This window comes from Halictus rubicundus, unplaced genomic scaffold, assembly GCF_050948215.1.
Source record: "Halictus rubicundus isolate RS-2024b unplaced genomic scaffold, iyHalRubi1_principal scaffold0055, whole genome shotgun sequence".
Classification (NCBI taxonomy): Eukaryota; Metazoa; Arthropoda; class Insecta; order Hymenoptera; family Halictidae; genus Halictus; species Halictus rubicundus.
The window spans coordinates 658,472-686,053 of record NW_027488596.1 but is presented as its reverse complement, the minus strand read 5'-3'; the positions used below and the strand labels follow the sequence as shown (position 1 = coordinate 686,053).

Genomic DNA, 27,582 nt, shown 5'->3' with positions numbered 1-27,582 from the left:
AGAGGATAGGATAGGATAGAGGATAGGATAGGATAGAGGATAGGATAGGATACATGATAGGATAGGATACAGGATAGGATAGGATAGAGGATAGGATAGGATGGAGGATAGGATAGGATAGAGGATAGGATAGGATAGAGGATAGGATAGTATACATGATAGGATAGGATACAGGATAGGATAGGATAGAGGATAGGATAGGATAGAGGATAGGATAGGATAGAGGATAGGATAGAGGATAGGATAGAGGATAGGATAGAGGATAGGATAGGATAGAGGATAGGATCGGCTAGAGGATAGGATAGGATAGAGGATAGGATAGGATAGAGGATAGGATAGGATACAGGATAGGATAGGATAGAGGATAGGATAGGGGATTTGATAGGATAGAGGATAGGATAGGTTAGAGGATAGGATAGGATAGAGGATAGGATAGGGTAGAGTATAGGATAGGATAGAGGATACGATAGGATAGAGGATAGGATCGGATAGAGGATAGGATAGGGTAGAGGATAGGATAGGATAGAGGATAGGATAGGATAGAGGATAGGATAGGATAGGATAGGATAGGATAGAGGATAGGATAGGATAGAGGATAGGATAGGATAGAGGATAGGATAGGGGATTTGATAGGATAGAGGATAGGATAGGATAGAGGATAGGATAGGATAGAGGATAGGATAGGATAGGATAGAGGATAGGATAGGATAGAGGATAGGATAGGATAGAGGATAGGATAGGATAGAGGATAGGATAGGATAGAGGATAGGATAGGATAGAGGATAGGATAGGATAGAGGATAGGATAGGATAGAGGATAGGATAGGATAGAGGATAGGATAGGACAGAGGATAGGATAGGATAGAGGATAGGATATAATAGAGGATAGGATCGAACTGAGGATAGGATAGGGGCTTGGATTGGATAGAGGATAGGATAGGATAGGCGATAGGATAGGGGATTGGATAGAATAGAGGACAGGAGACGATAGAGGATAGGATAGGATAGAGGATAGGATAGGATAGAGGATAGGATAGGATAGAGGATCGGATAGGATAGAGTATAGAGTAGGATAGAGGATAGGATAGGATAGAGGATAGGATAGGATTCAGGATAGGATAGGATAGATGATAAGATAGGATAGAGCATCGGATAGGGGATTGGATAGAGAATAGGATAGGATAGAGCATAGGATAAGATAGAGGATAGGATAGGATAGAGGATAGGATAGGATAGGGGATATTATAGGATAGAGGATAGGATAGGATAGCGGATAAGATAGCGGATAGGATAGCGGACAGGATAGGATAGAGGATAGGATAGGATAGAGGATTGGATAGAATACAGGATTTCATTGAGGATAGGATAGGATAGAGGATAGGATAGAGGATAGAATAGAGGATTCGATAGGATAGAGGATATTGTAGGATACACGATAGGTTAGGATGGAGGATTCGATAGGATAGAGGGCAGGATAGGAAAGAGGATAGGACAGGGGATTGGATAGGATATAGGATAGAAGACGATAGAGGATAGGATAGGATAGAGGATAGGATCGGATAGATGATAGGATAGGTGATTGGTTAGGATAGAGGATAGTATCGGATAGAGGATAGGATAGGTGATTGGATAGGATAGAGGATAGGATCGGATAGAATATAGGATAGGTGATTGGATAGGATAGAGGATAGGATAAGATAGAGGATAGGATAGGATAGAGGATAGGATATAATAGAGTATAGGATCCGATAGAGGATAGGATAGGATAGAGGATAGGATAGGATAGAGGATAGGATAGGGGATTGGATAGAATAGAGGACAGGAGACGATAGAGGATAGGATAGGATAGAGGATAGGATCGGATAGAGGATAGGATAGGATAGAGGATAGGATAGGATAGAGGATAGGATAGGATAGAGGATAGGATAGGATAGAGGATAGGATAGGATAGAGGATAGGATAGGATAGAGGATAGGATAGGATAGACGATAGGATAGAATAGAGGATAGGATAGGATAGAGGATAGGATAGGATAGAGGATAGGATAGGATAGAGGATAGGATAGGATAGAGGATAGGATAGGATAGAGGATAGGATAGGATAGAGGATAGGATAGGATAGAGGATAGGATAGGATAGAGGATAGGATAGGATAGAGGATAGGATATAATAGAGGATAGGATCGAACAGAGGATAGGATAGGGGATTGGATTGGATAGAGGATAGGATAGGATTGAGGATAGGATAGGGGATTGGATAGAATAGAGGACAGGAGACGATAGAGGATAGGATAGGATAGAGGATAGGATCGGATAGAGGATACCATTAGGTGATTGGATAGAGGATAGGATAGGTGATTGGATAGGATAGAGGATAGGATAAGGGATTGGAGACGATAGAGGATAGGATGGGATAGGATAGAGGACAGGATAGGGGATTGGATAGGATAGAGGATAGGATAGGATAGAGGATAGGATAGGATAGCGGATAGGATAGGATAGGGGATAGGATAGGATAGAGGATAGGATAGGATAGAGGATAGGATACGATAGAGGATAGGATAGGATAGAGGATAGGATAGGGGATTGCATAGGACAGAGGATAGGATAGGATAGAGGATAGGATCGGATAGAGGATAGGATAGGTGATTGGATAGGACAGAGGATAGGATAGGATAGAGAATAGGATAGGATAGAGGATAGGATAGGATAGAGGATAGGATAGGATAGAGGATAGGATAGGATAGGATACAGGATAGGATAGGATAGAGGATAGGATAGGGGATTTGATAGGATAGAGGATAGGATAGGATAGAAGATAGGATAGGATAGAGGATAGGATAGGGTAGAGGATAGGATAGGATAGAGGATAGGATAGGATAGGATAGGATAGAGGATAGGATAGGATAGAGGATAGGATAGGATAGAGGATAGGATATGATAGAGGATAGGATAGGATAGACGATAGAGGATAGGATAGGATAGAGGATAGGATAGGGGATTTGATAGGATAGAGGATAGGATAGGTTAGAGGATAGGATAGGATAGAGGATAGGATAGGATAGAGGATAGGATAGGGTAGAGTATAGGATAGGATAGAGGATAGGATAGGATAGAGGATAGGATCGGATAGAGGATAGGATAGGGTAGAGGATAGGATAGGATAGAGGATAGGATAGGATAGAGGATAGGATAGGATAGGATAGGATAGGATAGAGAATAGGATAGGGGATTTGATAGGATAGAGGATAGGATAGGATAGAGGATAGGATAGGATAGAGGATAGGATAGGATACATGATAGGATAGGATACAGGATAGGATAGGATAGAGGATAGGATAGGATGGAGGATAGGATAGGATAGAGGATAGGATAGGATAGAGGATAGGATAGTATACATGATAGGATAGGATACAGGATAGGATAGGATAGAGGATAGGATAGGATAGAGGATAGGATAGGATAGAGGATAGGATAGAGGATAGGATAGAGGATAGGATAGAGGATAGGATAGGATAGAGGATAGGATCGGCTAGAGGATAGGATAGGATAGAGGATAGGATAGGATAGAGGATAGGATAGGATACAGGATAGGATAGGATAGAGGATAGGATAGGGGATTTGATAGGATAGAGGATAGGATAGGTTAGAGGATAGGATAGGATAGAGGATAGGATAGGGTAGAGTATAGGATAGGATAGAGGATACGATAGGATAGAGGATAGGATCGGATAGAGGATAGGATAGGGTAGAGGATAGGATAGGATAGAGGATAGGATAGGATAGAGGATAGGATAGGATAGGATAGGATAGGATAGAGGATAGGATAGGATAGAGGATAGGATAGGATAGAGGATAGGATAGGGGATTTGATAGGATAGAGGATAGGATAGGATAGAGGATAGGATAGGATAGAGGATAGGATAGGATACATGATAGGATAGGATACAGGATAGGATAGGATAGAGGATAGGATAGGGGATTTGATAGGATAGAGGATAGGATAGGATAGAGGATAGGATAGGATAGAGGATAGGATAGGATAGAGGATAGGATAGGATAGAGGATAGGATAGTATACATGATAGGATAGGATACAGGATAGGATAGGATAGAGGATAGGATAGGATAGAGGATAGGATAGGATAGAGGATAGGATAGGATAGAGGATAGGATAGGATAGAGGATAGGATAGGATAGAGGATAGGATAGGATAGAGGATAGGATAGGATAGAGGATAGGATAGGATAGAGGATAGGATAGGATAGAGGATAGGATAGGATAGAGGATAGGATAGGATAGAGGATAGGATAGGATAGAGGATAGGATAGGATAGAGGATAGGATAGGATAGAGGATAGGATAGAGGATAGGATAGAGGATAGGATAGAGGATAGGATAGAGGATAGGATAGGATAGAGGATAGGATAATATTGAGGATAGGATAGGATAGAGGATAGGATAGGATAGGATAGAGGATAGGATAGGATACAGGATAGGATAGGATAGAGGATAGGACAGGGGATTTGATAGGATAGAGGATAGGATAGGATAGAAGATAGGATAGGATAGAGGATAGTATAGGATAGAGGATAGCATAGGATAGAGGATAGGATAGGATAGATGATAGGATAGGATAGAGGATAGGATAGGATAGAGGATAGGATAGGATAGAGGATAGGATCGGATAGAGGATGGGATAGGATAGAGGATAGGATAGGATAGAGGATAGGATAGGGTAGAGGATAGGATAGGATAGAGGATAGGATCGGATAGAATAGAGGATAGGATAGGATAGAGGATAGGATAGGATAGAGGATAGGATAGGATAGAGGATAGGATAGGATAGAGGATAGGATAGAGGATAGGATAGAGGATAGGATAGAGGATAGGATAGGATAGAGGATAGGATAGGATTGAGGATAGGATAGGATAGAGGATAGGATAGGATAGGATAGAGGATAGGATAGGATACAGGATAGGATAGGATAGAGGATAGGATAGGATAGAGGATAGGATAGGATAGAGGATAGGATAGGATAGAGGATAGGATAGGATAGAGGATAGGATAGGATAGAGGATAGGGTAGGATAGAGGATAGGATAGGATAGAGGATAGGATAGGATAGAGGATAGGATAGGATAGAGGATAGGATAGGATTGAGGATAGGATAGGGGATTGGATAGAATAGAGGACAGGAGACGATAGAGGATAGGATAGGATAGAGGATAGGATCGGATAGAGGATACCATTAGGTGATTGGATAGAGGATAGGATAGGTGATTGGATAGGATAGAGGATAGGATAAGGGATTGGAGACGATAGAGGATAGGATGGGATAGGATAGAGGATAGGATAGGGGATTGGATAGGATAGAGGATAGGATAGGATAGAGGATAGGATACGATAGAGGATAGGATAGGATAGAGGATAGGATAGGGGATTGGATAGGACAGAGGATAGGATAGGATAGAGGATAGGATCGGATAGAGGATAGGATAGGTGATTGGATAGGACAGAGGATAGGATAGGATAGAGAATAGGATAGGATAGAGGATAGGATAGGATAGAGGATAGGATAGGATAGAGGATACGATAGGATAGAGGAAAGGATAGAGGATAGGATAGGATAGATGATAGGATAGGATAGAGGATAGGATAGGATAGAGGATAGGATAGGATAGAGGATAGGATAGGATAGAGGATAGGATAGGATAGAGGATACGATAGGATAGAGGATAGGATAGGATAGAGGATAGGATAGGATAGAGGATAGGATATAATGGAGGATAGGATAGGATAGAGGATAGGATAGGATAGAGGATAGGATAGGATAGAGGATAGGATAGGATAGAGGATAGGATATAATAGAGGATAGGATCCGATAGAGGATAGGATAGGGGATTCGTTGGATAGAGGATAGGATAGGATAGAGGATAGGATAGGATAGCGGATAGGATAGGATAGAGTATAGAATAGGATAGAGGATAGGATAGGACAGAGGATAGGATAGGATAGAGGATAGGATAGAGGATAGGATAGAGGATAGAGGATAGGATAGAGGATAGGATAGGATAGAGGATAGGATAGGATTGAGGATAGGATAGGATAGAGGATAGGATAGGATAGGATAGAGGATAGGATAGGATACAGGATAGGATAGGATAGAGGATAGGATAGGATAGAGGATAGGATAGGATAGAGGATAGGATAGGATAGAGGATAGGATAGGATAGAGGATAGGATAGGATAGAGGATAGGATAGGATAGAGGATAGGATAGGATAGAGGATAGGATATAATAGAGGATAGGATCGAACAGAGGATAGGATAGGGGATTGGATTGGATAGAGGATAGGATAGGATTGAGGATAGGATAGGGGATTGGATAGAATAGAGGACAGGAGACGATAGAGGATAGGATAGGATAGAGGATAGGATCGGATAGAGGATACCATTAGGTGATTGGATAGAGGATAGGATAGGTGATTGGATAGGATAGAGGATAGGATAAGGGATTGGAGACGATAGAGGATAGGATGGGATAGGATAGAGGATAGGATAGGGGATTGGATAGGATAGAGGATAGGATAGGATAGAGGATAGGATACGATAGAGGATAGGATAGGATAGAGGATAGGATAGGGGATTGGATAGGACAGAGGATAGGATAGGATAGAGGATAGGATCGGATAGAGGATAGGATAGGTGATTGGATAGGACAGAGGATAGGATAGGATAGAGAATAGGATGGGATAGAGGATAGGATAGGATAGAGGATAGGATAGGATAGAGGATACGATAGGATAGAGGAAAGGATAGAGGATAGGATAGGATAGATGATAGGATAGGATAGAGGATAGGATAGGATAGAGGATAGGATAGGATAGAGGATAGGATAGGATAGAGGATAGGATAGGATAGAGGATAGGATAGGATAGAGGATAGGATAGGATAGAGGATAGGATAGGATAGAGGATAGGATATAATGGAGGATAGGATAGGATAGAGGATAGGATAGGATAGAGGATAGGATAGGATAGAGGATAGGATATAATAGAGGATAGGATCCGATAGAGGATAGGATAGGGGATTCGTTGGATAGAGGATAGGATAGGATAGAGGATAGGATAGGATAGCGGATAGGATAGGATAGAGTATAGAATAGGATAGAGGATAGGATAGGACAGAGGTTAGGATAGGATAGAGGATAGGATAGGATAGAGGATCGGATAGGATAGAGTATAGAGTAGGATAGAGGATAGGATAGGATAGAGGATAGGATAGGATTCAGGATACTATAGGATAGATGATAAGGTAGGATAGAGCATCGGATAGGGGATTGGATAGAGAATAGGATAGGATAGAGCATAGGATAAGATAGAGGATAGGATAGGATAGAGGATAGGATAGGATAGGGGATATTATAGGATAGAGGATAGGATAGGATAGCGGATAGGATAGCGGATAGGATAGCGGACAGGATAGGATAGAGGATAGGATAGGATAGAGGATTGGATAGAATACAGGATTTCATTGAGGATAGGATAGGATAGAGGATAGGATAGGATAGAGGATAGGATAGGGGATTGGATAGAATAGAGGACAGGAGACGATAGAGGATAGGATAGGATAGAGGATAGGATCGGATAGAGGATAGGATAGGATAGAGGATAGGATAGGATAGAGGATAGGATAGGATAGAGGATAGGATAGGATAGAGGATTGGATAGAATAGAGGACAGGAGACGATAGAGGATAGGATAGGATAGAGGATAGGATCGAACTGAGGATAGGATAGGGGATTGGATTGGATAGAGGATAGGATAGGATAGGCGATAGGATAGGGGATTGGATAGAATAGAGGACAGGAGACGATAGAGGATAGGATAGGATAGAGGATAGGATAGGATAGAGGATAGGATAGGATAGAGGATAGGATAGGATAGAGGATAGGATAGGATAGAGGATAGGATAGGATAGAGGATAGGATAGGATAGAGGATAGGATAGGATAGAGGATAGGATAGGATAGAGGATAGGATAGGATAGAGGATAGGATAGGATAGAGGATAGGATAGGATAGAGGATAGGATAGGATAGAGGATAGGATAGGATAGAGGATAGGATAGGATAGAGGATAGGATAGGATAGAGGATAGGATAGGATAGAGGATAGGATAGGATAGAGGATAGGATAGGATAGACGATAGGATAGAATAGAGGATAGGATAGGATAGAGGATAGGATAAGATAGAGGATAGGATAGGATAGAGGATAGGATAGGATAGAGGATAGGATAGGATAGAGGATAGGATAGGATAGAGGATAGGATAGGATAGAGGATAGGATAGGATAGAGGATAGGATAGGATAGAGTATAGGATAGGGTAGAGGATAGGATATAATAGAGGATAGGATCGAACAGAGGATAGGATAGGGGATTGGATTGGATAGAGGATAGGATAGGATTGAGGATAGGATAGGGGATTGGATAGAATAGAGGACAGGAGACGATAGAGGATAGGATAGGATAGAGGATAGGATCGGATAGAGGATACCATTAGGTGATTGGATAGAGGATAGGATAGGTGATTGGATAGGATAGAGGATAGGATAAGGGATTGGAGACGATAGAGGATAGGATGGGATAGGATAGAGGACAGGATAGGGGATTGGATAGGATAGAGGATAGGATAGGATAGAGGATAGGATAGGATAGCGGATAGGATAGGATAGTTGATAGGATAGGATAGAGGATAGGATAGGATAGAGGATAGGATAGGATAGAGGATAGGATAGGATAGAGGATAGGATAGGATAGAGGATAGGATAGGATAGAGGATAGGATAGGATAGAGGATAGGATAGGATAGAGGATAGGATAGGATAGAGGATAGGATATAATAGAGGATAGGATCGAACAGAGGATAGGATAGGGGATTGGATTGGATAGAGGATAGGATAGGATTGAGGATAGGATAGGGGATTGGATAGAATAGAGGACAGGAGACGATAGAGGATAGGATAGGATAGAGGATAGGATCGGATAGAGGATACCATTAGGTGATTGGATAGAGGATAGGATAGGTGATTGGATAGGATAGAGGATAGGATAAGGGATTGGAGACGATAGAGGATAGGATGGGATAGGATAGAGGATAGGATAGGGGATTGGATAGGATAGAGGATAGGATAGGATAGAGGATAGGATACGATAGAGGATAGGATAGGATAGAGGATAGGATAGGGGATTGGATAGGACAGAGGATAGGATAGGATAGAGGATAGGATCGGATAGAGGATAGGATAGGTGATTGGATAGGACAGAGGATAGGATAGGATAGAGAATAGGATAGGATAGAGGATAGGATAGGATAGAGGATAGGATAGGATAGAGGATACGATAGGATAGAGGAAAGGATAGAGGATAGGATAGGATAGATGATAGGATAGGATAGAGGATAGGATAGGATAGAGGATAGGATAGGATAGAGGATAGGATAGGATAGAGGATAGGATAGGATAGAGGATAGGATAGGATAGAGGATAGGATAGGATAGAGGATAGGATAGGATAGAGGATAGGATATAATGGAGGATAGGATAGGATAGAGGATAGGATAGGATAGAGGATAGGATAGGATAGAGGTTAGGATATAATAGAGGATAGGATCCGATAGAGGATAGGATAGGGGATTCGTTGGATAGAGGATAGGATAGGATAGAGGATAGGATAGGATAGCGGATAGGATAGGATAGAGTATAGAATAGGATAGAGGATAGGATAGGACAGAGGATAGGATAGGATAGAGGATAGGATAGGATAGAGGATCGGATAGGATAGAGTATAGAGTAGGATAGAGGATAGGATAGGATAGAGGATAGGATAGGATTCAGGATAGGATAGGATAGATGATAAGGTAGGATAGAGCATCGGATAGGGGATTGGATAGAGAATAGGATAGGATAGAGCATAGGATAAGATAGAGGATAGGATAGGATAGAGGATAGGATAGGATAGGGGATATTATAGGATAGAGGATAGGATAGGATAGCGGATAGGATAGCGGATAGGATAGCGGACAGGATAGGATAGAGGATAGGATAGGATAGAGGATTGGATAGAATACATGATTTCATTGAGGATAGGATAGGATAGAGGATAGGATAGGATAGAGGATAGGATAGGGGATTGGATAGAATAGAGGACAGGAGACGATAGAGGATAGGATAGGATAGAGGATAGGATCGGATAGAGGATAGGATAGGATAGAGGATAGGATAGGATAGAGGATAGGATAGGATAGAGGATAGGATAGGATAGAGGATTGGATAGAATAGAGGACAGGAGACGATAGAGGATAGGATAGGATAGAGGATAGGATCGAACTGAGGATAGGATAGGGGATTGGATTGGATAGAGGATAGGATAGGATAGGCGATAGGATAGGGGATTGGATAGAATAGAGGACAGGAGACGATAGAGGATAGGATAGGATAGAGGATAGGATAGGATAGAGGATAGGATAGGATAGAGGATAGGATAGGATAGAGGATAGGATAGGATAGAGGATAGGATAGGATAGAGGATAGGATAGGATAGAGGATAGGATAGGATAGAGGATAGGATAGGATAGAGGATAGGATAGGATAGAGGATAGGATAGGATAGAGGATAGGATAGGATAGAGGATAGGATAGGATAGAGGATAGGATAGGATAGAGGATAGGATAGGATAGAGGATAGGATAGGATAGAGGATAGGATAGGATAGAGGATAGGATAGGATAGACGATAGGATAGAATAGAGGATAGGATAGGATAGAGGATAGGATAAGATAGAGGATAGGATAGGATAGAGGATAGGATAGGATAGAGGATAGGATAGGATAGAGGATAGGATAGGATAGAGGATAGGATAGGATAGAGGATAGGATAGGATAGAGGATAGGATAGGATAGAGGATAGGATAGGGTAGAGGATAGGATATAATAGAGGATAGGATCGAACAGAGGATAGGATAGGGGATTGGATTGGATAGAGGATAGGATAGGATTGAGGATAGGATAGGGGATTGGATAGAATAGAGGACAGGAGACGATAGAGGATAGGATAGGATAGAGGATAGGATCGGATAGAGGATACCATTAGGTGATTGGATAGAGGATAGGATAGGTGATTGGATAGGATAGAGGATAGGATAAGGGATTGGAGACGATAGAGGATAGGATGGGATAGGATAGAGGACAGGATAGGGGATTGGATAGGATAGAGGATAGGATAGGATAGAGGATAGGATAGGATAGCGGATAGGATAGGATAGGGGATAGGATAGGATAGAGGATAGGATAGGATAGAGGATAGGATACGATAGAGGATAGGATAGGATAGAGGATAGGATAGGGGATTGCATAGGACAGAGGATAGGATAGGATAGAGGATAGGATCGGATAGAGGATAGGATAGGTGATTGGATAGGACAGAGGATAGGATAGGATAGAGAATAGGATAGGATAGAGGATAGGATAGGATAGAGGATAGAATAGGATAGAGGATACGATAGGATAGAGGAAGGGATAGAGGATAGGATAGGATAGATGATAGGATAGGATAGGATAGAGGATAGGATAGTATAATATAGAGGATAGGATAGGATAGAGGATAGGATAGGATGGGGGATAGGATAGGATAGAGGATAGGATAGGATAGAGGATAGGATTGGATAGAGGATAGGATAGGATACAGGATAGGATAGGATAGAGGATAGGATAGGATAGAGGATAGGATAGGATAGAGGATAGGATAGGATAGAGGATAGGATAGGATAGAGGATAGGATAGGATAGAGGATAGGGTAGGATAGAGGATAGGATAGGATAGAGGATAGGATAGGATAGAGGATAGGATAGGATAGAGGATAGGATAGGATTGAGGATAGGATAGGGGATTGGATAGAATAGAGGACAGGAGACGATAGAGGATAGGATAGGATAGAGGATAGGATCGGATAGAGGATACCATTAGGTGATTGGATAGAGGATAGGATAGGTGATTGGATAGGATAGAGGATAGGATAAGGGATTGGAGACGATAGAGGATAGGATGGGATAGGATAGAGGATAGGATAGGGGATTGGATAGGATAGAGGATAGGATAGGATAGAGGATAGGATACGATAGAGGATAGGATAGGATAGAGGATAGGATAGGGGATTGGATAGGACAGAGGATAGGATAGGATAGAGGATAGGATCGGATAGAGGATAGGATAGGTGATTGGATAGGACAGAGGATAGGATAGGATAGAGAATAGGATAGGATAGAGGATAGGATAGGATAGAGGATAGGATAGGATAGAGGATACGATAGGATAGAGGAAAGGATAGAGGATAGGATAGGATAGATGATAGGATAGGATAGAGGATAGGATAGGATAGAGGATAGGATAGGATAGAGGATAGGATAGGATAGAGGATAGGATAGGATAGAGGATACGATAGGATAGAGGATAGGATAGGATAGAGGATAGGATAGGATAGAGGATAGGATATAATGGAGGATAGGATAGGATAGAGGATAGGATAGGATAGAGGATAGGATAGGATAGAGGATAGGATAGGATAGAGGATAGGATATAATAGAGGATAGGATCCGATAGAGGATAGGATAGGGGATTCGTTGGATAGAGGATAGGATAGGATAGAGGATAGGATAGGATAGCGGATAGGATAGGATAGAGTATAGAATAGGATAGAGGATAGGATAGGACAGAGGATAGGATAGGATAGAGGATAGGATAGAGGATAGGATAGAGGATAGAGGATAGGATAGAGGATAGGATAGGATAGAGGATAGGATAGGATTGAGGATAGGATAGGATAGAGGATAGGATAGGATAGGATAGAGGATAGGATAGGATACAGGATAGGATAGGATAGAGGATAGGATAGGATAGAGGATAGGATAGGATAGAGGATAGGATAGGATAGAGGATAGGATAGGATAGAGGATAGGATAGGATAGAGGATAGGATAGGATAGAGGATAGGATAGGATAGAGGATAGGATATAATAGAGGATAGGATCGAACAGAGGATAGGATAGGGGATTGGATTGGATAGAGGATAGGATAGGATTGAGGATAGGATAGGGGATTGGATAGAATAGAGGACAGGAGACGATAGAGGATAGGATAGGATAGAGGATAGGATCGGATAGAGGATACCATTAGGTGATTGGATAGAGGATAGGATAGGTGATTGGATAGGATAGAGGATAGGATAAGGGATTGGAGACGATAGAGGATAGGATGGGATAGGATAGAGGATAGGATAGGGGATTGGATAGGATAGAGGATAGGATAGGATAGAGGATAGGATAGGATAGCGGATAGGATAGGATAGTTGATAGGATAGGATAGAGGATAGGATAGGATAGAGGATAGGATAGGATAGAGGATAGGATAGGATAGAGGATAGGATAGGATAGAGGATAGGATAGGATAGAGGATAGGATAGGATAGAGGATAGGATAGGATAGAGGATAGGATAGGATAGAGGATAGGATATAATAGAGGATAGGATCGAACAGAGGATAGGATAGGGGATTGGATTGGATAGAGGATAGGATAGGATTGAGGATAGGATAGGGGATTGGATAGAATAGAGGACAGGAGACGATAGAGGATAGGATAGGATAGAGGATAGGATCGGATAGAGGATACCATTAGGTGATTGGATAGAGGATAGGATAGGTGATTGGATAGGATAGAGGATAGGATAAGGGATTGGAGACGATAGAGGATAGGATGGGATAGGATAGAGGATAGGATAGGGGATTGGATAGGATAGAGGATAGGATAGGATAGAGGATAGGATACGATAGAGGATAGGATAGGATAGAGGATAGGATAGGGGATTGGATAGGACAGAGGATAGGATAGGATAGAGGATAGGATCGGATAGAGGATAGGATAGGTGATTGGATAGGACAGAGGATAGGATAGGATAGAGAATAGGATAGGATAGAGGATAGGATAGGATAGAGGATAGGATAGGATAGAGGATACGATAGGATAGAGGAAAGGATAGAGGATAGGATAGGATAGATGATAGGATAGGATAGAGGATAGGATAGGATAGAGGATAGGATAGGATAGAGGATAGGATAGGATAGAGGATAGGATAGGATAGAGGATAGGATAGGATAGAGGATAGGATAGGATAGAGGATAGGATAGGATAGAGGATAGGATATAATGGAGGATAGGATAGGATAGAGGATAGGATAGGATAGAGGATAGGATAGGATAGAGGTTAGGATATAATAGAGGATAGGATCCGATAGAGGATAGGATAGGGGATTCGTTGGATAGAGGATAGGATAGGATAGAGGATAGGATAGGATAGCGGATAGGATAGGATAGAGTATAGAATAGGATAGAGGATAGGATAGGACAGAGGATAGGATAGGATAGAGGATAGGATAGGATAGAGGATCGGATAGGATAGAGTATAGAGTAGGATAGAGGATAGGATAGGATAGAGGATAGGATAGGATTCAGGATAGGATAGGATAGATGATAAGGTAGGATAGAGCATCGGATAGGGGATTGGATAGAGAATAGGATAGGATAGAGCATAGGATAAGATAGAGGATAGGATAGGATAGAGGATAGGATAGGATAGGGGATATTATAGGATAGAGGATAGGATAGGATAGCGGATAGGATAGCGGATAGGATAGCGGACAGGATAGGATAGAGGATAGGATAGGATAGAGGATTGGATAGAATACAGGATTTCATTGAGGATAGGATAGGATAGAGGATAGGATAGGATAGAGGATAGGATAGGGGATTGGATAGAATAGAGGACAGGAGACGATAGAGGATAGGATAGGATAGAGGATAGGATCGGATAGAGGATAGGATAGGATAGAGGATAGGATAGGATAGAGGATAGGATAGGATAGAGGATAGGATAGGATAGAGGATTGGATAGAATAGAGGACAGGAGACGATAGAGGATAGGATAGGATAGAGGATAGGATCGAACTGAGGATAGGATAGGGGATTGGATTGGATAGAGGATAGGATAGGATAGGCGATAGGATAGGGGATTGGATAGAATAGAGGACAGGAGACGATAGAGGATAGGATAGGATAGAGGATAGGATAGGATAGAGGATAGGATAGGATAGAGGATAGGATAGGATAGAGGATAGGATAGGATAGAGGATAGGATAGGATAGAGGATAGGATAGGATAGAGGATAGGATAGGATAGAGGATAGGATAGGATAGAGGATAGGATAGGATAGAGGATAGGATAGGATAGAGGATAGGATAGGATAGAGGATAGGATAGGATAGAGGATAGGATAGGATAGAGGATAGGATAGGATAGAGGATAGGATAGGATAGAGGATAGGATAGGATAGACGATAGGATAGAATAGAGGATAGGATAGGATAGAGGATAGGATAAGATAGAGGATAGGATAGGATAGAGGATAGGATAGGATAGAGGATAGGATAGGATAGAGGATAGGATAGGATAGAGGATAGGATAGGATAGAGGATAGGATAGGATAGAGGATAGGATAGGATAGAGGATAGGATAGGGTAGAGGATAGGATATAATAGAGGATAGGATCGAACAGAGGATAGGATAGGGGATTGGATTGGATAGAGGATAGGATAGGATTGAGGATAGGATAGGGGATTGGATAGAATAGAGGACAGGAGACGATAGAGGATAGGATAGGATAGAGGATAGGATCGGATAGAGGATACCATTAGGTGATTGGATAGAGGATAGGATAGGTGATTGGATAGGATAGAGGATAGGATAAGGGATTGGAGACGATAGAGGATAGGATGGGATAGGATAGAGGACAGGATAGGGGATTGGATAGGATAGAGGATAGGATAGGATAGAGGATAGGATAGGATAGCGGATAGGATAGGATAGGGGATAGGATAGGATAGAGGATAGGATAGGATAGAGGATAGGATACGATAGAGGATAGGATAGGATAGAGGATAGGATAGGGGATTGCATAGGACAGAGGATAGGATAGGATAGAGGATAGGATCGGATAGAGGATAGGATAGGTGATTGGATAGGACAGAGGATAGGATAGGATAGAGAATAGGATAGGATAGAGGATAGGATAGGATAGAGGATAGAATAGGATAGAGGATACGATAGGATAGAGGAAGGGATAGAGGATAGGATAGGATAGATGATAGGATAGGATAGGATAGAGGATAGGATAGTATAATATAGAGGATAGGATAGGATAGAGGATAGGATAGGATGGGGGATAGGATAGGATAGAGGATAGGATAGGATAGAGGATAGGATTGGATAGAGGATAGGATAGGATAGAGGATGGGATAGGATTGAGGATAGGATAGGATAGAGGATAGGATAGGATACGATAGAGGATAGGGTAGGATACAGGATAGGATAGGATAGAGGATAGGATAGGGGATTTGATAGGATAGAGGATAGGATAGGATAGAAGATAGGATAGGATAGAGGATAGGATAGGGTAGAGGATAGGATAGGATAGAGGATAGGATAGGATAGGATAGAGGATAGGATAGGATAGAGGATAGGATAGGATAGAGGATAGGATAGGATAGAGGATAGGATAGGATAGACGATAGAGGATAGGATAGGATAGAGGATAGGATAGGGGATTTGATAGGATAGAGGATAGGATAGGTTAGAGGATAGGATAGGATAGAGGATAAGATAGGATAGAGGATAGGATAGGGGATTTGATAGGATAGAGGATAGGATAGGTTAGAGGATAGGATAGGATAGAGGATAGGATAGGATAGAGGATAGGATAGGGTAGAGTATAGGATAGGATAGAGGATAGGATAGGATAGAGGATAGGATCGGATAGAGGATAGGATCGGATAGAGGATAGGATAGGATAGAGGATAGGATAGGATAGAGGATAGGATAGGATAGAGGATAGGATAGGATAGAGGATTGGATAGAATAGAGGACAGGAGACGATAGAGGATAGGATAGGATAGAGGATAGGATCGAACTGAGGATAGGATAGGGGATTGGATTGGATAGAGGATAGGATAGGATAGGCGATAGGATAGGGGATTGGATAGAATAGAGGACAGGAGACGATAGAGGATAGGATAGGATAGAGGATAGGATAGGATAGAGGATAGGATAGGATAGAGGATAGGATAGGATAGAGGATAGGATAGGATAGAGGATAGGATAGGATAGAGGATAGGATAGGATAGAGGATAGGATAGGATAGAGGATAGGATAGGATAGAGGATAGGATAGGATAGAGGATAGGATAGGATAGAGGATAGGATAGGATAGAGGATAGGATAGGATAGAGGATAGGATAGGATAGAGGATAGGATAGGATAGAGGATAGGATAGGATAGAGGATAGGATAGGATAGAGGATAGGATAGGATAGACGATAGGATAGAATAGAGGATAGGATAGGATAGAGGATAGGATAAGATAGAGGATAGGATAGGATAGAGGATAGGATAGGATAGAGGATAGGATAGGATAGAGGATAGGATAGGATAGAGGATAGGATAGGATAGAGGATAGGATAGGATAGAGGATAGGATAGGATAGAGTATAGGATAGGGTAGAGGATAGGATATAATAGAGGATAGGATCGAACAGAGGATAGGATAGGGGATTGGATTGGATAGAGGATAGGATAGGATTGAGGATAGGATAGGGGATTGGATAGAATAGAGGACAGGAGACGATAGAGGATAGGATAGGATAGAGGATAGGATCGGATAGAGGATACCATTAGGTGATTGGATAGAGGATAGGATAGGTGATTGGATAGGATAGAGGATAGGATAAGGGATTGGAGACGATAGAGGATAGGATGGGATAGGATAGAGGACAGGATAGGGGATTGGATAGGATAGAGGATAGGATAGGATAGAGGATAGGATAGGATAGCGGATAGGATAGGATAGGGGATAGGATAGGATAGAGGATAGGATAGGATAGAGGATAGGATAGGATAGAGGATAGGATAGGATAGAGGATAGGATAGTATAATATAGAGGATAGGATAGGATAGAGGATAGGATAGGATGGGGGATAGGATAGGATAGAGGATAGGATAGGATAGAGGATAGGATTGGATAGAGGATAGGATAGGATAGAGGATGGGATAGGATTGAGGATAGGATAGGATAGAGGATAGGATAGGATACGATAGAGGATAGGGTAGGATACAGGATAGGATAGGATAGAGGATAGGATAGGGGATTTGATAGGATAGAGGATAGGATAGGATAGAAGATAGGATAGGATAGAGGATAGGATAGGGTAGAGGATAGGATAGGATAGAGGATAGGATAGGATAGGATAGAGGATAGGATAGGATAGAGGATAGGATAGGATAGAGGATAGGATAGGATAGAGGATAGGATAGGATAGACGATAGAGGATAGGATAGGATAGAGGATAGGATAGGGGATTTGATAGGATAGAGGATAGGATAGGTTAGAGGATAGGATAGGATAGAGGATAAGATAGGATAGAGGATAGGATAGGGGATTTGATAGGATAGAGGATAGGATAGGTTAGAGGATAGGATAGGATAGAGGATAGGATAGGATAGAGGATAGGATAGGGTAGAGTATAGGATAGGATAGAGGATAGGATAGGATAGAGGATAGGATCGGATAGAGGATAGGATCGGATAGAGGATAGGATAGGATAGAGGATAGGATAGGATAGAGGATAGGATAGGATAGAGGATAGGATAGGATAGAGGATTGGATAGAATAGAGGACAGGAGACGATAGAGGATAGGATAGGATAGAGGATAGGATCGAACTGAGGATAGGATAGGGGATTGGATTGGATAGAGGATAGGATAGGATAGGCGATAGGATAGGGGATTGGATAGAATAGAGGACAGGAGACGATAGAGGATAGGATAGGATAGAGGATAGGATAGGATAGAGGATAGGATAGGATAGAGGATAGGATAGGATAGAGGATAGGATAGGATAGAGGATAGGATAGGATAGAGGATAGGATAGGATAGAGGATAGGATAGGATAGAGGATAGGATAGGATAGAGGATAGGATAGGATAGAGGATAGGATAGGATAGAGGATAGGATAGGATAGAGGATAGGATAGGATAGAGGATAGGATAGGATAGAGGATAGGATAGGATAGAGGATAGGATAGGATAGAGGATAGGATAGGATAGAGGATAGGATAGGATAGAGGATAGGATAGGATAGAGGATAGGATAGGATAGACGATAGGATAGAATAGAGGATAGGATAGGATAGAGGATAGGATAAGATAGAGGATAGGATAGGATAGAGGATAGGATAGGATAGAGGATAGGATAGGATAGAGGATAGGATAGGATAGAGGATAGGATAGGATAGAGGATAGGATAGGATAGAGGATAGGATAGGATAGAGTATAGGATAGGGTAGAGGATAGGATATAATAGAGGATAGGATCGAACAGAGGATAGGATAGGGGATTGGATTGGATAGAGGATAGGATAGGATTGAGGATAGGATAGGGGATTGGATAGAATAGAGGACAGGAGACGATAGAGGATAGGATAGGATAGAGGATAGGATCGGATAGAGGATACCATTAGGTGATTGGATAGAGGATAGGATAGGTGATTGGATAGGATAGAGGATAGGATAAGGGATTGGAGACGATAGAGGATAGGATGGGATAGGATAGAGGACAGGATAGGGGATTGGATAGGATAGAGGATAGGATAGGATAGAGGATAGGATAGTGTTTGACGCGGTTGTATACGTTCAAAATCAATGTTCTACCGCCTCGTCCGAGGTTATTGCCGTTACCGTTTTCGTTCAAATTGACGAGCTCCTAAGTAGGCAAGGATGGTGGGGATACCAAGTTATTTCCGCGAGGACTCCGAGCCGTCTGTCTGTTGTGACTCGCCTAAGGATCCGGTTGATTTTGAAAGATTAGAGTAGCGAATCGTGCTTCTGAAACGATCACCGCGAGACATTCCGACGCATCGAAGTGTCAAGTCTAGTTTTTTTTTGTATCCGAGTCAGTGAGCATTAAAATAACTCTTGGTCGTCGCAGAAACCCGGCTTCCCCGACTAAAGCAGTGTTTTATTTCACCCTTTCAAACTTTCTCCACCACCGAGCTGATCCAACCCTTCCTACCCGATACATACCGAAGCAACAAAGATCGGGATAAACAATTTGGTCCTTCGAGCCGGATTATTCGGTAGTTAAGTGGAACTGTGCGAAAGTGGACTTCGGTTTCTACCTTGGAGAACCGGTAAAATTCGAACACCGACGTCAACAATACAGGGTGACTCTGACTGCGAGGTGACCTCATACAGACACCAACCGTTGCGATGGATTTAAACGTAACGGAATCTTTTGAAACCGCTTTGGAAAGGCAATTGCAAGCCTGCGTCTCTCTCAAAAAGGTGTTAACCAACACGAAGAAGAAAGGAGAGGCTAACTACACCCTCCGATATTTGGAAGACAGGTTCAGACTGTTCGAGGATACCTGGCACGAGATCAAGCAGCTGAATGCGTTCCTGCAAGCTGCCAGGAAGACCGACAGGAAGAAGGAGGAAGTTCCGTACTTCGCATCTAACCAGATGGACCGCATGGACGACATACACGAGGAAGGCTGGGACTACTTCAAGGAGCACCTAGGACGCTTGACCATCCCGATGACGCCTCCCGCGGCAAGTTCCTCCGTTGTGTTTCCCTCACCCCCGGTAAGTGGAGCGGTTCCAGTAAAACTTCCGAGGGTGGAGCTTCCCACGTTTGACGGGGATCGGGCCAAATGGAAATCGTTCGAATCCAGATTCAGTTCCGCGATTCTGAAAAACAGCCGACTAACCGACGTGTCGCGCCTCGAGTATCTGCTCAGCGTATTAAAGGGCGAAGCTCTCGCCGCCGTGGTGAACCTCGATGTAACCGACGCGAATTTCGAAATTGCGTGGAACCGGCTTCGCGAAACATACGATAATGAACGTATAGTTGTTCAAGCTTTACTGCATAAATTGTGTGCAGTAAAGTCTATCAAGCACGATCAGCTTGACTCTTTAAAGCAGTTTACCGTTCATTATCGTAACACCTTAGAAGCTCTCCGAAAACTCGGGCATCCCTCCGATCAAGATTTTCTCGTCTACTTAATCACGAGTACATTCGACAGCGAGTTAAACCAAAAGTGGAGCGACCACATCGGCGACACAAGAACTTATCCGAGTTACGAAACCCTGGAAAAATTCTTGCTGAAGCAAGCCGCGGCGTTAGAAGCGAAGCAACAGTCAAAGCCGAAAGCCGCGCCGGTCGTGCAGCAATCGAGTCTGCCGCGCCCACGATCCACCGCCCACGTAATCGAGGAGTCGGGGCGCTCGACCCCGCCGTGTTTACTGTGTTCGGAAATGCACTCCCTCCGAGAATGCAAAGCGTTTCGTAGACTGTCCCCGCTTCTACGCTTCGACTTCCTAAAAGATCAGCGCGTGTGCATAAACTGCCTCAGTTCAGATCACACCGTTTCGATCTGCTCGAGCCCGAACGTCTGTAAGGAATGTCACGCGAAACACCACACGCTACTCCACCGAACGGAGCCTCCGGGAAAAACCAGGGCACCAACGCGACCTAACAGGTATCCTCCTTCTCGCGCGTACACGAGTAAACAACAGGCGACTGGCCCTTCGCGATCATCGCCGACAACAGCGGCGACTACCAGCGAAGTGCGCCCGTCGAGCCCTCAGGACGCCTGCGAAAACGTTTCCTCGCATTTCGCCGAAGCTACTCCAGACGTCGGGAAGGTGGTCCTACTAGCCACAGCTCTAGTTACCGTTTTCTCACCTGACGGCCGGTCGCGATTAACGCGCGCTTTGATCGATCAGGGCTCTCAGTCGTCGTTCATTTCGACTAGTTTGGTCCAAAGTTTGCGCTTAAAGCAGATTCGTACGCCCATATGCGTGACAGGGCTTGGCGGGGAGCATGCGAGTGCTATAGACTACAGCACACTCATTCGGATAGGCGGTGCCACTCACTCGAAGCCGGTCGCCTCTACACGTGCCTTCGTGGTCCGTAACATTTCGCAATACGTTCCGCCCCCGATTAATGTAAATAATTACCAGGCGTTCGCGAACCTCCAGCTAGCTGATCCGAACCCCGCGTCGACTCAACGAATCGAGTTGTTGCTAGGAGCCGAACTCTTCAGCCAGATAATTCGCCCTGGCATCCGTCGGTCACCTAAACGCGGTCCGGTTGCCCAGAATACAGAGCTTGGATGGATCTTGTCCGGCAGCACCTCAGGGACGAACACCTCGCTCCCCACGGTGACCTTGCATCACGGGGTCACTCAAGACCCTCTCGAAAAGGCCTTGTCGCTGTTTTGGGAAACGGAAGCCGTGCCCGCGTCGCGTCCCCTGACTACAGAGGAAAATCAATGCGAGCAACACTTCGCCAACTCCTATACACGGGACAAGACAGGACGGTTCATAGTACGGTTACCGTTCAACAGACCGGAACCGCACGACCTCCTGGGAGATTCCTTCCGTGGATCTGCCGCGTCCCTCCGCCGATTAACGGCACAGCTAAAACGCGACAAGAGCGTCCAAGACGAATACACGACCTTCATACGGGAATACGAATCGCTCGGCCACATGACGCGATTCTCACCGATTAATTTCACGAGGACATTCATCCCACATCGCGCAGTCGTTCGGGAAGAGAGCTTGACCACGAAACTACGCGTCGTCTTCAATGCGTCAAGTAAAACAGCGAGCGGTTACTCCCTCAATGACCTACTTCACGTGGGACCAAAATTACAATTGGAGATCTCGAAGATACTGCTAGAATGGCGCCTCCACCAATATGTACTGGTCGCGGACGTCGAGAAGATGTTCCGTCAAATAATTGTACATCCCGCAGATAGGAAATACCAGTGCATACTATGGCAGAATGAATCGTCTGCCGAACTCGAAGCGTATGAGTTAAATACGGTAACATACGGCACCGCCTGCGCCCCGTATCTTTCGATGCGCGTTATTAGGGAGCTCAATCATCTGGAAGGAGCGAACTTCCCTCTCGCGTCTCCGGTACTCGAATCCAGTATCTATGTGGACGATGTTTTCATGGGAGCAGCGGACAAACGGCTGCTCGAGCAAACGCGGCAGCAAGTATGTCAATTACTTGCACGAGGTAGTTTCCATCTTCGAAAATGGGCCGGGAACGACTCGCAAATCCTTCGGAACATCCCGGAGGCTAAGCATTCGCACGCCGTCGATCTGCGGATATTCCACGAGTCGGAACTAAAGGTTTTAGGAGTTAATTGGATACCATCAGACGACGCCTTTTACTTCAACCTGCAGCAGTTCGCCATCCGCGAAGAAAAGATGACCAAGCGCGAGCTCCTGTCGGAAATATCAAAGTTGTTTGACCCTCTAGGTTGGTTATCACCGATCATCATTCGAGCGAAAATTCTAATGCAGCAGCAGTGGCTCGAAAAAATTCATTGGGATGACCACGTATCCAACAAGACGCAGGAAAGCTGGAATGCATTCTGCTCAGATTGGCGTGCCTTGAACTCCATGCGAGTTCCTCGCTGGATACGTTACGGTCCCGATTCGACGCAAGTGCAATTGCACGGATTTAGCGACGCCTCCAGCGCAGCATTTTCCTGTGCTATCTACGCACGAGTGTCGTCCCTCAGCGGCGACACATTCACTACGTTGCTTGCCGCGAAGTCGCGAGTAGCGCCGATTAAAACCCTGTCAATTCCAATCCTCGAATTGAACGGAGCGGTAATGCTGGTGGAGCTGATGGATCACGTCACCAAGTCCATCACTGTGTCAGCGGATCGCATTATATGCTGGACCGACTCCACGATAGTCCTCGCCTGGTTGAGGAAACATCCTGCAACATGGAAGACCACGGTGGCCAATCGTACGTCAAAAATCCATTCGACGCTCCCATCGGCTATTTGGAAGCACGTGCCGACACAGTTTAACCCGGCTGATTTAAATTCGCGCGGGGCCAAGGCAGAGGATTTGTTGTCGTCGACGTTATGGATCGAGGGACCACCCTGGCTGCGGGAGAGAGAGGAGCGGTGGCCGCTCCAGCAAGTATACGAAACGCAAGAGGGACAAAGGAAAACAGCTGTTCACTTGACAACAAGCGGGGAGTCGTGGGCCGCTCTAGATCGAGTCTCCAGCTGGTCTCGTCTCATCCGCGTATTCGGCTATGTCAGACGATTCGTCAACAGAACGCGGTCGAAAAACCTCGCGTCACGCGATTACCTCACCGCGCCCGAGTTACACGAGGCGGAGCGAAGCATCGTACGTCACGTCCAAGCCTGTACGTTCCGATCGGAAATCAGCAGGCTCAGAGAATCAAAGCCGTTGGACAAGAAATCAGCGCTAACCCCTTTGAACCCCTTCGTTGATCAGTTCGGCATCTTGCGGGTAGGAGGAAGGTTGCAGAATTCCTTCCTACCTTGGGAGACTAAGCACCCCAGCATCTTACCAAAACATAGGATCTCGGAGCTAATAATACGCGACGCACACCTGCTTTCCTTACACGGTGGAACGCAATTGACAGTGTACACGGCTCGACAGAAGTACTGGATACTGGGCATCCGCGACGCAGCGCGAAGAATTATCCACCAATGCGTAAAATGTGCACGATGGCGGGCGGAAAGGTCAACGCAGATTATGCAAAATCTCGTGCCTTCCCGGTGTCGACCGTCCTCCCCGTTTTTCAACATCGGGATAGACTACGCGGGGCCGTATCTAGTCCGCGACGCCGCGGGTCGAGGGAAAAAATCACACAAGGCTTACATCGCTGTGTTTATTTGCCTGGCAACACGAGCGATCCATTTAGAGTTGGTGCACGAGTGCTCTACGGCAGCATTCCTTGCTGCCCTTGATCGATTCATTTCTCGTCGCGGGATACCGAAAACCGTAACCAGCGACAACGGAACGAACTTCATCGGAGCGGCACGCGAACTCGCACGAGATTTTGCCACGATCACCGAGTCGTCAGAATTGCAGAAGCACTGCGGTGATCTGCGCATTCAATGGTCCTTCTACCCGCCTGGAGCACCGCATCACGGAGGCATGCAGGAGGCAGCGGTCCGCTCCGTGAAACACCATCTCCGGCGCATCATGGGATGCTTTACACCAACTGCAGAAGAGTTTGCAACGCTGCTCTGCAAGGTCGAGGCCACGTTGAACTCCCGACCGATCACACGGGTGCGAGACGATCCAGAATGCTTGGAAGTCTTAACTCCCGCGCATTTTTTAACGGGAGGCCCATTGAATTCGCGACCAATTCCATCGGTAACCGAAGAGCCAATCTCGCACCTGTCGAGATGGCAACAAATTCAGAACTTCCACGAACGATTGTGGAAGATATGGTCACGCGAGTACCTTCAAGAGCTACAGTCACGATACAAATGGCGAGTCGTAAAAGACCAGCTGACCATCGACGACGTCGTACTTGTAGAAAACCCGATTCTACCCCCGAACCGGTGGGAAATGGGTAGAGTTACAAAAACTTTCCCAGATAAAGCAGGCCACACCCGAATAGTACAAGTGCAGACGAAAACCTCTTGTTACCGTCGACCGATTACGCGGTTGTGTAGATTACCGATAAATTAAGTGTAGTCTGTAAACATCCTCGTATGATGTACCATAACACGGGCGTGTGGAACGCGTGAATGTTGAGAGAATGAGGGACTGTAGAGTGAATGTGAGAACGAATGTTTTTATACTTTATTATATATAGAATACTTTATATTCGATTGCGCGGTCGCGCAAGGCGGGCGGTATTGTTTGACGCGGTTGTATACGTTCAAAATCAATGTTCTACCGCCTCGTCCGAGGTTATTGCCGTTACCGTTTTCGTTCAAATTGACGAGCTCCTAAGTAGGCAAGGATGGTGGGGATACCAAGTTATTTCCGCGAGGACTCCGAGCCGTCTGTCTGTTGTGACTCGCCTAAGGATCCGGTTGATTTTGAAAGATTAGAGTAGCGAATCGTGCTTCTGAAACGATCACCGCGAGACATTCCGACGCATCGAAGTGTCAAGTCTAGTTTTTTTTTGTATCCGAGTCAGTGAGCATTAAAATAACTCTTGGTCGTCGCAGAAACCCGGCTTCCCCGACTAAAGCAGTGTTTTATTTCACCCTTTCAAACTTTCTCCACCACCGAGCTGATCCAACCCTTCCTACCCGATACATACCGAAGCAACAAAGATCGGGATAAACAGATAGGATAGCGGATAGGATAGGATAGGGGATAGGATAGGATAGAGGATAGGATAGGATAGAGGATAGGATAGGATAGAGGATAGGATAGGATAGAGGATAGGATAGGATAGAGGATAGGATAGGATAGAGGATAGGATAGGATAGAGGATAGGATAGGATAGAGGATAGGATATAATAGAGGATAGGATCGAACAGAGGATAGGATAGGGGATTGGATTGGATAGAGGATAGGATAGGATTGAGGATAGGATAGGGGATTGGATAGAATAGAGGACAGGAGACGATAGAGGATAGGATAGGATAGAGGATAGGATCGGATAGAGGATACCATTAGGTGATTGGATAGAGGATAGGATAGGTGATTGGATAGGATAGAGGATAGGATAAGGGATTGGAGACGATAGAGGATAGGATGGGATAGGATAGAGGATAGGATAGGGGATTGGATAGGATAGAGGATAGGATAGGATAGAGGATAGGATACGATAGAGGATAGGATAGGATAGAGGATAGGATAGGGGATTGGATAGGACAGAGGATAGGATAGGATAGAGGATAGGATCGGATAGAGGATAGGATAGGTGATTGGATAGGACAGAGGATAGGATAGGATAGAGAATAGGATAGGATAGAGGATAGGATAGGATAGAGGATACGATAGGATAGAGGAAAGGATAAAGGATAGGATAGGATAGATGATAGGATAGGATAGAGGATAGGATAGGATAGAGGATAGGATAGGATAGAGGATAGGATAGGATAGAGGATAGGATAGGATAGAGGATAGGATAGGATAGAGGATAGGATAGGATAGAGGATAGGATAGGATAGAGGATAGGATAGGATAGAGGATAGGATATAATGGAGGATAGGATAGGATAGAGGATAGGATAGGATAGAGGATAGGATAGGATAGAGGATAGGATATAATAGAGGATAGGATCCGATAGAGGATAGGATAGGGGATTCGTTGGATAGAGGATAGGATAGGATAGAGGATAGGATAGGATAGCGGATAGGATAGGATAGAGTATAGAATAGGATAGAGGATAGGATAGGACAGAGGATAGGATAGGATAGAGGATAGGATAGGATAGAGGATCGGATAGGATAGAGTATAGAGTAGGATAGAGGATAGGATAGGATAGAGGATAGGATAGGATTCAGGATAGGATAGGATAGATGATAAGGTAGGATAGAGCATCGGATAGGGGATTGGATAGAGAATAGGATAGGATAGAGCATAGGATAAGATAGAGGATAGGATAGGATAGAGGATAGGATAGG

The 27,582-nt window shown here is 44.2% G+C and overlaps 1 protein-coding gene across 1 annotated transcript; it reads left to right on the top strand.

The window, feature by feature from the left end:
• Positions 1–19,912: 19,912 nt before the first annotated feature.
• LOC143363533 (uncharacterized) lies at positions 19,913–26,057 on the top strand. The gene is made up of 3 exons (XM_076804099.1): positions 19,913–20,004; positions 20,449–25,519; positions 25,956–26,057. Exons 1-3 carry the CDS (start codon positions 19,913–19,915, stop codon positions 26,055–26,057), a joined length of 5,265 nt encoding a protein of 1,754 aa, XP_076660214.1.
• The last annotated feature ends 1,525 nt before the right edge of the window (positions 26,058–27,582 follow it).

Bases quoted from the DNA above. Each gene is read 5' to 3' on its own strand.
- LOC143363533 (XM_076804099.1), top strand. From the start codon at position 19,913: ATGGTGGGGATACCAAGTTATTTCCGCGAGGACTCCGAGCCGTCTGTC. The intron at 20,005-20,448 runs GTAGCGAATCGT...CGCTTTGGAAAG, and splicing joins GTTGATTTTGAAAGATTAGA to GCAATTGCAAGCCTGCGTCT. The intron at 25,520-25,955 runs GTACTTGTAGAA...GCTCCTAAGTAG, and splicing joins AGCTGACCATCGACGACGTC to GCAAGGATGGTGGGGATACC.